Below are 13,064 nucleotides of genomic sequence, written 5' to 3' on the forward strand. Positions count from 1 at the left end.
GTAGAGATGGGGATGAACTCTTCAGAAGCCAGTCGTCTGAGTACGGATATATGAAAATCCGTCTCTTTCGAAGACAAGCCGCAACTACCGCCATACATTTGGAAAAAGTTCTGGGAGCTGATCTCAGGCCGAATGGGAGTACTGCGTACTGATAGTGATGAGCAGCTACTTGAAACCTGAGAAACTTGCGATGTTTTCTGGATACCGGAATATGAAAATAAGCATCCTTCAGATCGATGGAGCACATCCAATCCCCCTGATGTAACTGGGGGAAGATCTGATGAAGAGCCAGCATTCGAAACTTCTCCTTTCGAATGAATTTGTTCAACAGTCTCAAATCCAGAATGGGTCTGAACTCCGTAGCTGGACCTTTTTTCTTTACAAGAAAAAAATCGAGAGTACAGGCCTTGATATCTCTGCTGAGATGGAACTAGTTATATGGCCTTCTTCTTCAGAAGGATGTTCGCTTCCTGTTGTAAACGTTCTACATTCCACTGTAACATATTTAGAGGACGCATGACAGGGGGTGGCTTCTTGAATCTCAAAAGGTACCCACTCTGAATGATACCCATCACCCATCTGTCCTTTGTGATCTGTTTCCACTCTTCCAGAAAACGCACAATACTTCCTCCAACCGGAGTGGCACACGGTTGTGGAGGAAGCATCCGTTCATTGTTTTTGAGGCTGCTTGGTAGCAGAGGATTGCTGCCTGTTTCCATTGCCTCTGCCTCGCCCAGGTCGCCGCTGTTGGAATTGCGACCTTTGTTGATTCTGGCCTTGGTTTTGCGAGGACCAATTCGTCTGTTGGCCCCTCTGCTGGAAAGATCTCTTGTCAAAGGGACGAAAATTACCCCGACGTTTAATTTCTTTCTTCTTTTCAAGACCTACGGCCTTAAGAGTGTCCAACTCCACTTTCATCTTGGACATCTCATCGTCAGCATGAGATCCAAACAGAGTCGAACCATTGAAGGGTAAATTCACTATTTTCCTCTGGGCTTCATGCTTTAGCCAGAGTAAGGCGCAGCCAAGCTGAACGCCTAGCAAAAATACCGTGCGCGTAGCCATGCGTTGCCAGATCCGCAGAATCAGCAGCCGCGCTAATGCTCTGGTTAGCCACCAGTCCGCCTTCTTCCACAATCTCCAGGAAATCCTTTTGATCTTCCTTAGGGAGTTTATCCGCAAAACGAGCCACCGAGTCCCATAGCAGACGATCATCGCGGCCCAGTAAGGCTGACGCACTGGCCACTCTCATGATCGATCCCGAGGTATTAGCCATTCTACGCCCCAAGGAATCTATACTCTTGCTATGCTTTTCAGGTGGAGCAGAAGAGGTAGATGCTGCAGAATACGATTTTCTGACAGCCGCCACAATAAGTGAGTCTGGGGGTGGGTCAGAGCGCAAAAATAGTGAATCTTCTTCTGGAGCCTTGTACTTTTTTGCAATCCTAGAAGGACCTGAACCCACCGTGGCCGGAGTCAGGAATGTTCTGTTCTCATTGCTGGTTCTATCAAACCGGGCACTAACGGCAGAAAAGGCCTGCCAGACGTCTTGTGATGCAGGGTTTCAAAGATGACTGACGATGTCACTTGGGGAACTTCCATCTTGATGTTGAACTTATTCGCCCCACGACATAGTACATCATTAAATGTGCTCAAATCATCTACGGGAGACACTCTGGAAGGTGGAGTAGATGATATAGTGGGAGAATAGTCTCTATATGAAGACCTTGAAGAGGACGAAGATGACGTAGAAGATGGTGAAGGGGTTCTCAGCCGCCTCTGAGGAGTTGCCAATCGCTGCCTCCTACGCTCCCTCGAACGTGATCTCTCTCTCACTAGGGATTTCGAGCGTGATCTTCTATGCAGCTCCGTCTGAGGGACCGGAGCCCTCATCCCCATCAGTCCTGCCTCTGGACGCATCTTCCAATGTCTCAGACTTTCCAGCTACCTCGGTGACATGTTAAGAGGCCGCTCTGCACGCTCAGGTGAAGCCTCAGGTGAAACCTGCACAATATGCAGCTCTGCTGAAGACTTGGAGGCTCTGGAGACTACACTCCGCTCAGATTTTGATGAGCCAGATGGAGTCCGTTGTCTGGGCACCAATTGTCTGTCATCTGACACGTGCCCTGAGGTTGAGCCAGAATGCGCCACCACAGAAGAGTCCTGGTGCGCTGCCTCTTGACCCGCCGCAGACCTGTCCTGCTGACCCTGCGGTGTAGACGCCACTAAAGGTTGTGGACTTATTTCTGACCTCGACAAAGACCTAAGTGAGGTCCGAGAGGCTGGTCTTGATAGTCTCGAAACCGACCTTTCAACAGGTGGGGAGACCTAGACTCTGATACTCCATGCTTCGAGCCCGAAGCATGCTTCGACGTCGAACTACGTCGCGATGGAGACCTCGACCTTCTATTCTTTTTAGGTCTCGACGTCTAACTCTTCGACGCCGATCTTCCTTCGCCTCTCGACGCCGACCTTTTTCTCGACAACGACGACTTACGTCTCTCCCTCGACCGTCGTCTCCCCTTCGACGTCGACCGATGACTCTCTCTCGACATCGACACTGGATCCTTCGACGTCGACACTCGATCCTTCGGAGTCGGACGCCTCTCTTCCCTCGACGTCGATCTCTTACGATCCTTCGACGTCGAACCTTGCACCCCCGACGTCGTCCTTACTGCAATCGACACCAGATGTCTCGACGTCGAAAGGGATTTCGACGGCGACTGTCTAGACGCTGAACCTTGCCTCACCGGCGACGCCCTCGACGTCGATGGAGCCTTCTTCGACGCCGACAAAGCTGACGGTGATCTGGATCTCGACGCTGAGCGCACCTTTTTCGACGGCGACGCTCCCTGGAGTCGATGTTTCTTAGTTCTACCTTCAGGAGAAGCTGTTCTTCGACGTTTGGGTTGAGAAGATGGCTTAGCAGAGGACACCAAGCTCTTAGAGCCCTTCTCACCACAACTTTCTCTCTCCAGAAGGCCCAGCAACCTCATTTTCTCCCTTTCTCTTAAAGTCCTATTAGAAAGGTTGAGGCAGTGATAACACTCTTCCACCTTATGAGAAGCTGGAAGACAAACCACACTAACAGAGTGTGGGTCTGTTTTTGACATCTTCTTCCCACAGGAAGGACATTTGTAAAATAAAGGTGGCATTCTGACTAAAAAACACCAACAGTTTAGTCAGAAAAAGGTATTAAACCACCACTAGAGTAGTAAATTGTCAAAAAAGACAAGAAAAAAACAACTTCTGACAGAAAAACTCAAAAGTTAGCCGAGCTCAAGTTCCAGGTTCCTCACAGAACAAGCCGGAAAAAAGAACTGGCCTAACTGTCACCTGTGGGGCATTATGGGAACAGAGTTCTCCTGGAGGCCTTAAAGGCAACGTGTGCAGATTCTCTGGGGCCTTAAAGGCAGGGTGCCAGTCTGATTTTCTGTACACAGACATTTTTTCATATGCAGCCTTTTAGGCTAATAACTGTTAACAACAGGTTCTTTGATGAAAATAAAAGGTTTTCATGGTTATGGAATGCATTTTAGGCTCATGCCTGTTTATTGCATTGATATATAGCATATTTTCATGCTACAGAACATGTGTAAGTTTGGCTTTATTAGCCTATGTATATATGTTAGGCTGCATATTATGGGTCTTATACATGTATATGTGTATATTTAGTTTAGTACTATGTACTTTTTGGTATATTTACACATATATATGTATATTGTTTATGTGTTCCGGGTTCCCGCTCATGGGCGGAGATAATTCAGTGCTTATGACTATTAATGAGTATCCCCTGGAAGAGAAGCAGGGGGTTTCACCATAAAAAATAATTTCCCCATGGTGAAGTACAGTGAAAAATAGTTAGCAAGTGCTTTTGCACCCCTTTTTTTCACTCATGCAAAATGAAAATATACACAGGCATATCTTCACTTGATACAATAGAAGAAAGAAGTTACTTACCTGTAACTGTAGTTCTCCAGTATTGGTATCTTTCATAGATTCACATGCTTGAATCATTCCCTGTTGTGGAAGTGGGAGTACCACGGTGTCATAATAAAGCAATGGACTGCAGTATGATAGGAAGAAATAGCACTGAACCGTTGGTTCTATAGCCTATTTATGTTCTTTTTAAAAAACAAGAACTAAATGCCAACCTTTAGCCAATCAGGGTACCGTACCCTATAGAAGACTCCCAAGGGAAGCTAAGTTTCTCAGATTTTTTTTTACCGCGTACCATGTGATGGGAGTCTCTGACCTCTGCTCAGTTTTCACCATTTTCCACAATTTGTAAGAAGATTTCTCTTAACTTCATCTTTATCTACATTTGAACTGATAGCCCGACTAGACATAATGTCAGACCAATCTAAAAAAGGATTATTTAGATTCTGTGACACCTGTGGGAAAAACGACTTCATATTGATGACTCACATAAGCAGTGTATATATTGTCTTCATTCGGAGCATAAGGTGAGGTATTGCAAAATTTGCCGCACCGTTTCCCCCCAAAAAAGGTTGAAAGATAGGGGAAGGTAGATTGTTGTTGTGGCTCCAGAGACTTAAAACTAAACAATACCCTCTATCAGATGAGGACAGCGAGGGGTCTTAAAAAACGGTAACACCCAAAAAAAGGCATAGATCTTGTGAAGGGCGCTCACCCCCTCGCAAACTTCAAAATCTCCTCAGTATCAATGTCGGTGGTAACCTCATCGTCGTCGATGGATTTGTCGATGAGTACAATGCCAACAGTGACATTTACATTAGCGGCTTCACAAATGATTCTTCCATCATCGTTGTTGTTGATGACAACTTTGTTAACGGCTAAGATACTTAGTTATTTTTTTTAAAAGGGCATTGGTACGACCAAAGGTTCAGTGTTATTCCTATTATACTGTTGCACATTGTTTTGTTATGATACAGTGGGACTCCCACTTCGCCGACGGGGAATGATTCAAGGATGTGAATCTATAAAGAGATACCAATACTGGAGAATTCTAAAACCTGTTTACGCATTGCACCTGAAAAGCTAGGATTTTTGCAAGATTGCCAGGTTTAATCTACAAAAGTTTAGAAAATTCCAGAAAGATGTAAACAAGAAAAAGTGTGAGGTATTAAAAAATGTCTCTATGACTTTGCCTATGAATTGGGTCCCCTGGGTTTGCACATTCAGCAGTAAGAGGAGTTTCAAACTTTACAGTTGTGGAATATTGTACCCATCTGCTAGACAAAGACAGAAGCCAGTATATGGTAGAGGCATGAATCTATACAGCACCCCATATTAAATTATAAAGCCCCACTGTAATCATGCATCCCCAAATAATGCTGTTTAACGAGAAACCACATCACACTATTTGAACACAATTCACTTCTGCCTTCATGTTGAAAAGGTTGGAAGGAGAGGTTTTCGTGTTGGCACTAACAGATTAGCAGTGTCTGTATGCCTCTGCTGAGGCTGGCAGGTACCTGGGTAAGGCACAAGGCCATTGGAGTATATTGTCTCTAGAGCAGGATGTCCGTTGGGAAAAGGCATCACCCCGGTAAACCCATTTGTCAACGGTGCCACGAGTCCAGGTACCGATGCTGTGCCAATGACTGGAGGCGAGTGTAAACCTGTGTATAAATGAAGACGTACAGAGGTGATAGTCATAACTGGAATGCAGGTTAATCAATCAAAGCAGAAATACTCATCATATCTCGAGGTCAAATTCAGCATTAGAGGAAAAAAAGGCTAACAATGCCATTCTAGTAGGAACCCCATTGCTCCACCGTAAGCACCCTATGTGATGATTCCTAGAAGAAGACAATCCAGGAATGAACCCCCAAACTCCAGCTGTTAGAATGTAAACACATGTGACTCGGGTGAATTCAAAATCTTTGTAGTCCAGTGCCCATGCTGCATTGCAGTCAAGACCCTAGCGGAAGCTGCTATGTAAAGAGCAGCGACGAAGAACAGAGAGTAATCGGCATCAGGTCAGTAGGCCAGGTTATGTTACTGTTTGTTGTAGTGCTGTGATTTATCACCATACGAGATCGACTGGCACTACATGAATTGGTGTTGTAGTATTATTCTTAAAACTAGCATAGAATGGATCTCCCTTTAAAGTGAACTTTTTAAAGTCTGAGCATGCAGTAGAATGTCTGAGCTAAGTTACCCAGGGTGAGGAATCTATGTCTTGACTTTTCCAGAGTGCTCTTCCTGTTTTCTGTCACTCTTGGTCGTTTCCCCATTCCTTACAATCCCCAAGTGCCCTGTTCCTGGATTCTGGTCCTACGCGCCCCTGTACTTTTGCCCTCTCTGATGTTTGTCTATCTGCGCGTCCTGTGGCTTTCAAATAACTTTTTTTGTGTCTTATTAAACGCTCTTCCAGCTGTCGCTGACAGATCACTTTTCAAGGAGCATATCAAAGGTCTTTTTCTCCTCTTACTTCTGCTTTCACCATTTTATCTGGCCTGTGTAGTGCATTTCTTCTCTTTAGTTTTGTCTTCTGCATCCAGTATCTCATTCCTGTCTAGCTTTTAGACCACAGTCGGCTCCAGCTTTCAGATCTTATCCAGTTCCTACCCAGCCTATACCTACTCTTCCAGGCTCAGGTACTCCTTTGGATAATGTACAACTCCATTCTCCAGCCTCCGCTGTCCTTGCAGAGAGTAAGCTCTGCATATTGGGTATTCCAGTCCTGGTCTCAGCAAGTCCTGGAATCCAGCAGTCAATTATTGCTGGAACCCAACCAATCCAGCGTAACTGAAATTCAACCAAATCACTGACGCTTCAACCAAACCACAGTAGAATACCTGCAGCCCAACCAGTTGATTACAGTGGAGCCCAACCAATCAATGTTGGCTGTAACCAATGACGTAGCTAGAGCTCTACCAATCAATGTTAGCGGTAAGGATTAGTTACTTACCTGTAATCCTAGTTCTCATTCAGGGGTATACTCATCAAAGTCATACTCTATGAATAATCCCGCCCATTTACGGGATCCCGGAGCATATAGAAAATACATATATATATATACATATATTCTAAAAAAAAAGAACCCAGCAAGGCTCCTGTCAGCAGCCCAGATTCTCCACAGCACAGACGGAATCCAGACGATTTCTTCAATTTTGAGGTATTTTTATTTTATTTTCAACACTATTAGTGCAACATAAGAGGACGGTAAACGCGTTTCGGTGGATGCCTTCAACTGGACCATATATATATATATATATATATATATATATATATATATATATATATATATATATATATATATATATATATATATATATATATATATATATATATATATATATATATATATATATATATATATATATGTGAAAACATATACATGCAGCCTAAAATAATTCCAAAATGGCAAAGATGCTGAAATTACATAGGTTTGCATAGTAGCAGCTATACTCTCCCAACCCCTAAGGAAGAAAGAGAGCAGTAAACATTTGTCATACAACAATGCTTTATTGTTATAGAAAAACGTGTAATTGCAGGCATATGCCAGTAGGCTGCAGCAGAGTATAAAGAAAACTGACACCTTGCCTTTAAGGCATTAGAGTAGGGGTACCGTGCCTTTAAGACCTGCAGGCGACCCCCTGCTCCCATGATGCACCACAGGTGGCAGTTAGGTCAGTTCTTTTTGGAGGTGCATAAACACCTGAGTAAATCCATAAGTAACATACCATAGCTTTGCAGTAATGCTCGTCCGGTGAGGTTGGTGGGTCGCTTATGAGTTTGATGAGTATACCCCTGAATGAGAACTAGGATTACAGGTAAGTAACTAATCCTTCTCATCCAGGGGATACTCATCAATAGTCATAATCTATGAATAGAGTAGCAAGCCCATACCCAAAGTCTCGCGGACGAGCAATCAAGTAAGTATACAGCAAAAAACATGAATTGACATCACATTTATAATGCAGTCAGGCAAACAAATTCCTCAAAGAGGCCTGCCCCACTTGGGCATCGGCCTGTGCATCTGAATCTAGGCAATAATGGTGGGTAAAGGTATGTACTGAACGCCATGTAGCCGCCTTACAAATCTCAGATATTGGAATGCTGTGAAGGAGAGCTGTAGTAGAAGCTTTCCCTCTGGTAGAGTGTGCATGAGGGTTGCCCTGTAAAGCTTTGTTATCTAATTGGTAAGACAGCTATACAGGAGACGATCCATCTCGAGATAGATGTTTTTGAAGCTGACAGACCGGTATTAGTTGACCCATAATTAACAAAGAGCCGGTCAGACTTCCTAAGTGGAAGAGTTCTAGCCAGGTAATATTTTAAAAAACCTCCTGAGATCTAGAGAGTGTAAGAACCTCTCCGGGGGAGTGGTTGGTTGAGGAAAGAAAGTAGGCAGAGTGATGGCCTGATTGATATGGAAATCCGAGACCACCTTGGGTAGAAAGCCTGGATGTGTTCTCAGCACCACCCTATTGACATGAAACACTGTGTAAGGTTCCTTACAACACAGGGCCTGGATCTCGCTCACCCTACGGGTGAAGGTGATGGCTATCAAAACAGAAGCTTTCCAGATCAAGTGCTGCAAAGAGGCCTTATGGATAGGCTCGAAGGGAGCACCCATCAATTTGGTAAGTACGATGTTAAGCTCCCAGGGAGGAGAGGGGGACCTCACTGGTGGAAACACTTTCTTAAGCCCCTCTAAGAAATCTTTGACGACAGGCATGAGGAAGAATGAGGTCTGAGAAGGAGACTTTCTATAGGCTGTTATTGCCGCTAAGTGAACCCTGATGGAGGGGTACTTCAGGCCTGACCTTGCCAAATGCAATAAGTAGGGGAGAATCACCTGCTCCTGACTTTGGATTGGATCAAGAGAATTGTTCATACACCAAATGTAAAATCTCTTCCACTTGAAAGCATAAGACTTTCTAGTGTAGGGCCTCTTTGCCTCTTTAAGAATGTTCATGCAGTCAGCTGAAAGGTCTAGGTGGCCATATTGGATGACCTCAGGAGCCATGCTGTCAATCGAAGAGAAGGAAGGTTGGGGTGAAACACCACTCTCCCCTCGACCTTGGTCAGCAAGTCTGGGCGGCAGGGCAGTCTCCGGAACCTTCGACAGCTGGAGGAGATCCGGGTACCACCACTGGCGTGGCCACTCCGGCACTATCAGGATCATTCTGGTGTTGGTCATGTAGAATTTCTGTATCACCGCCGGGATCAGAGGCAGGGGAGGAAAAGCGTATAGTAATGTCTGAGACCAGCTGATCAAAAGTGCATTCCCCCGTGATCCCTGCTAGGGGAATCTGGACGCGAAGATGGGGCATTTTGCGTTTGCCGCGTCTGCGAACAGATCTATGTCTGGTACGCCCCATTGTCGAAACACCTCTTGTGCGACCTCTTCGTTGAGCACCCAGTCGTGCACTTCTACGAAGTCTCTGCTTAGGCCTTCCCCCTGAACATTCAGGATTCCTGGCAGGTGAACTGCCACGATGGAGAGACCTCTCGCCAGAAGCCAGCGCCAAATGGATTGAGCTTCCAGAGACAGAACTCGTGAGCTTGTGCCTCCCTGCGTGTTCAGATAGAACATTGTTGTTGTGTTGTCCGTCTGAACTTGAATGTGGTTGGTGTGCAGAGGCAGGTAGGGGGATCTGAGCGCCAGATAGACAGCCCGGAGCTCCAAGAAGTTGATGTGGTAGCTTCTTTCTGTCTCGGACCAGAGACCTTGTACCTGAAGCTGGTCCATATGAGCACCCCAACCCTGCATTGAGGCATCTGTTACCACTGTCTGCGATGGAGGCGACTGATGAAATGGGACTCCCAGCAGAAGATGAGAACATTTCATCCACCATCTGATGGAGTCTCTGGCAACTTGGTGGAGGGAAACACGATCTTTCCAGTGGCCTGACCTCTGAGACCATTGGTCCTCGAGTGCCTGCTACAGAGGCCTCATGTGAATGCGTGCATTGGGTACAATGTAGATGCACGAGGCCATCGATCCCAGTAGTGACAACACTTGCCTGGCTGTGGGACTTTGGGTGTCTAGCAGATTGCGGTACTTCAGAAGCATGGATGACAACCTCTCCTCCGAAGGACACACGCTTGCCTCTGCGGAGTCCAGGGAGGCGCCCAGGTAGTGCATTCATTGGGTGGGATTGAGTACTGACTTTTTGTAGTTGACCTGCAACCCCAAGGAATGCATCAGGTTGAGACAGTAAGCGAGATTGCTCTGAAGCAGAGCAGGTGTGGAGCTTTTCAGGAGCCAGTCGTCTAGGTAGGGATAGACGAAGATCTTCCCCCTGCGGAGGAAGGCAGCCACCACCGCCATGCACTTGGAGAATGTTCGTGGGGCGGATTTGAGGGCGAATGGTAGCACTCAATACTGGTAGTGATGACGGTCTATCTGAAACCTGAGAAATTTCCGATGCTTAACTGAGACAGGTATATGAAAGTAAGCGTCCTACAGGTCGATGGCACACATCAAGTCTCCCGGGTGAAGGTGTGAAAAGATCTGGTGCAGGGCTAGCATACAAAATTTTTCTTTTCTGATAAACCTGTTCAGCAGACGTAGGTCGAGGATAGGTCTGTACTCTTTGGCTACTCCTCGTTTTTGGACCATAAAGTAGCGGGAGTATATTCCCTGATTTCTTCGCATGGGAGGGGCCTCCTCTATTGCCTTTTTCGTGAGAAGGGTAGAAACTTCATCCTTCAACAGTTGACTTTGAATCTGAGGAAGAAGTTTGAGTTGGGGGAAAACTTGCGTAGAAGACCTGAACCTCAGCAAGTAATCATGCTCCACAATACTCAGCACCCACTTGTCCTTTGTTATGGTTCTCCACTCTTCCAGGTGACATGTTACACTCCCTCCCACCAGAGTGGCAAACGGTTAAGGAGGAAGCAACAACTCAAGGTTTGGGAGGCTGCTTGGAGATGGACTGTTGTTTGTTGTTATTGCCTCTGCCTCTACCAGGGCGTCTCTGCTGGAACTGAGATCTTTGCTGCGTCTGGGAGGACCACTGAGGGGTTTGAACCCTCTGTTGGTAAGACCGCTTGTCACCCTGACGGAAGCGCTTCTTAAACTCCTTGCATTACTCCAGACCCACAGCCTTAACAGTGTCCATCTCAGCCTTCATCTTGGTCATCTCGTCGTCAGCGTGAACCCCAAACAGAGATGAGCCATTGAAAGGGAGGTTCCGTATCTTTTTCTGAGCATCGCGCTTTAGGCCTGTGAGGCGCAGCCAAGCCGAGCGTCGTAAGCAGACTCCATGGGAGTAGCCATGAGCGGCAAGATGGAATTAGTTACTTACCTGTACACTATAGTTCTCCAGTATTATCTTTCATAGATTCACATGCTTGTATCTTCCCCGTCGTCATGGTGGGAGTCTCACGGTAACAGAATGACCAAAGCAGTATCATAGAGAAGAAAACACTGCATAGAAAATCCCATAGGGACTGTAGCATTTGGTAACCAGACCATCTCATTATTTGGTCCAAAAGTCAGCCAATCAGCATTGCTGCCCTGCCCTCACACTCCCCAGCAGAAGCTTCCTGCCTCAGATTTCCGTCCCCGAGTGAGAGACATGGATAAATACAGAGAACAGGTTCTGCCTGCGAAACGGGGAGGCGGGTGGGCGCATGTGAATCTATGAAAGATAATACTGGAGAACTATAGTGTACAGGTAAGTAACTAATTCCTTCTCCAGTATTACATCTTTCATAGATTCACATGCTTGTATCAGAGTAGTAAGCAGTGCTCATAAAAATTTGCAGCGTTTCCAGGATAGAACCCAGAAGGAAGCTCTGCAGGAAAGAAATGATAGAACAATACATATCCATATAATAACAAGCATGCAGATATATAAATATATATATAAATATACATGCAAACATAAGTCAAAAGTACTGTATAGAGAAATTAGCAGATAATCAAATTGTACCTTATTGAAATAGGCGTTTCAGAACAGCTTGTCCCACTGCCGTGTCCTCTTTCCACGCAGTGTCCAGACAGTAGTGCTACTCTGCAGATGTCTGGCAGCGACACTCCTGCGAATAAGGCCATTGATATCGCCATCTTCCTTGTGAAATGTGCATTCACCTTAGAAGAGAGCGGCTTTCCCGCTTTCTCATGACATTTCAGAATAGCCGATGAAATCCATCTTGCAATACTCAGTCTTGATAGAGGAAGACCTCTCCTTTGGCCTTCAAAAGCAATAAATAATTGTTTGGATTTGCGGAATGTCTTTGTTCGTTCAATGTAGAACTTCAAACATCTAGCAATGTCTAAAGAGTGCAATGCTCTTTCTGCATCAGATGAGGGATTGCTGAAAAAGGTAGGCAGAATAATGGGCTCATTGAGATGAAAAGTCGTAGGGACTTTAGGTATGAAGGTAGGATTTGTCCTTAAAATAACTCTGTCCTGGCGAAATTGTAAAAAGGGTTCTTCCACTGAAAAGGCTTGAATTTCGCTAACCCTCCTTGCTGATGTTAATGCGAGGAGCAGGGCCGTCTTCTATGAAAGGAACTGTAAGTCTGTGTTGTGGATAGGCTCAAAAGGAGGCCTCATAAGTTGCGACAGGACTGTATTGAGGTGCCATGGAACTGGTGGGCGCCGAATGGGTGGAAAAACTCTAAAAAGTCCTTTAATGAACTCCTTTATTAGCCTGGAAGACCAGAGAGATGGCTCGTTTGGCTTTCTCCTGAAACGTGATATTGCTGCTAAGTGTACCTTTACCGAGGCATGCGATAGTCCTGCCTTAGATAGAGACAATAGGTAAGGTAGAATACCTTCAGGGTGTACTGTTAACGGATGCAATTTTTGACTGTCGCACCAGTGACAGAAACGAGACCATTTAGCTGCATATGTCTTGTTGGTTGATATAGCTCTGGCTTGAGATAGAATATGTCTGCATTCTTGAGGAATGTTTAAGTTCTGGAATTCCCGCTCATGAGGTTCCATGCGGACAATTTTAGCGATTGCAGGTCCGGATGAAGAATCTGACCGTTGTTCATGGAAATGAGGTTCTGGAATGTCGGAAACTGAATTTTGTTGACCATGGACATCCGTAGCAGTTCTGGATACCATGCCTGCCTCGGCCAGGCTGGTGCTATCAGTATGACCT

At 45.6% G+C, this 13,064-nt stretch overlaps 1 protein-coding gene across 1 annotated transcript in view; it reads right to left on the bottom strand.

Annotated features, from left to right (window-relative positions):
- The window catches only part of CELF5 (CUGBP Elav-like family member 5), a 428,249-nt gene that overhangs the window by 82,400 nt on the left and 332,785 nt on the right, over nucleotides 1-13,064 (bottom strand). The window contains exon 8 of the mRNA XM_078669977.1: nucleotides 5,460-5,606. Coding sequence (XP_078526103.1) covers nucleotides 5,460-5,606 — 147 coding nt within the window. The remainder of the gene's footprint in view (nucleotides 1-5,459; nucleotides 5,607-13,064) is intronic.

This window comes from Lissotriton helveticus, chromosome 12, assembly GCF_964261635.1.
Source record: "Lissotriton helveticus chromosome 12, aLisHel1.1, whole genome shotgun sequence".
Taxonomy (NCBI): Eukaryota; Metazoa; Chordata; class Amphibia; order Caudata; family Salamandridae; genus Lissotriton; species Lissotriton helveticus.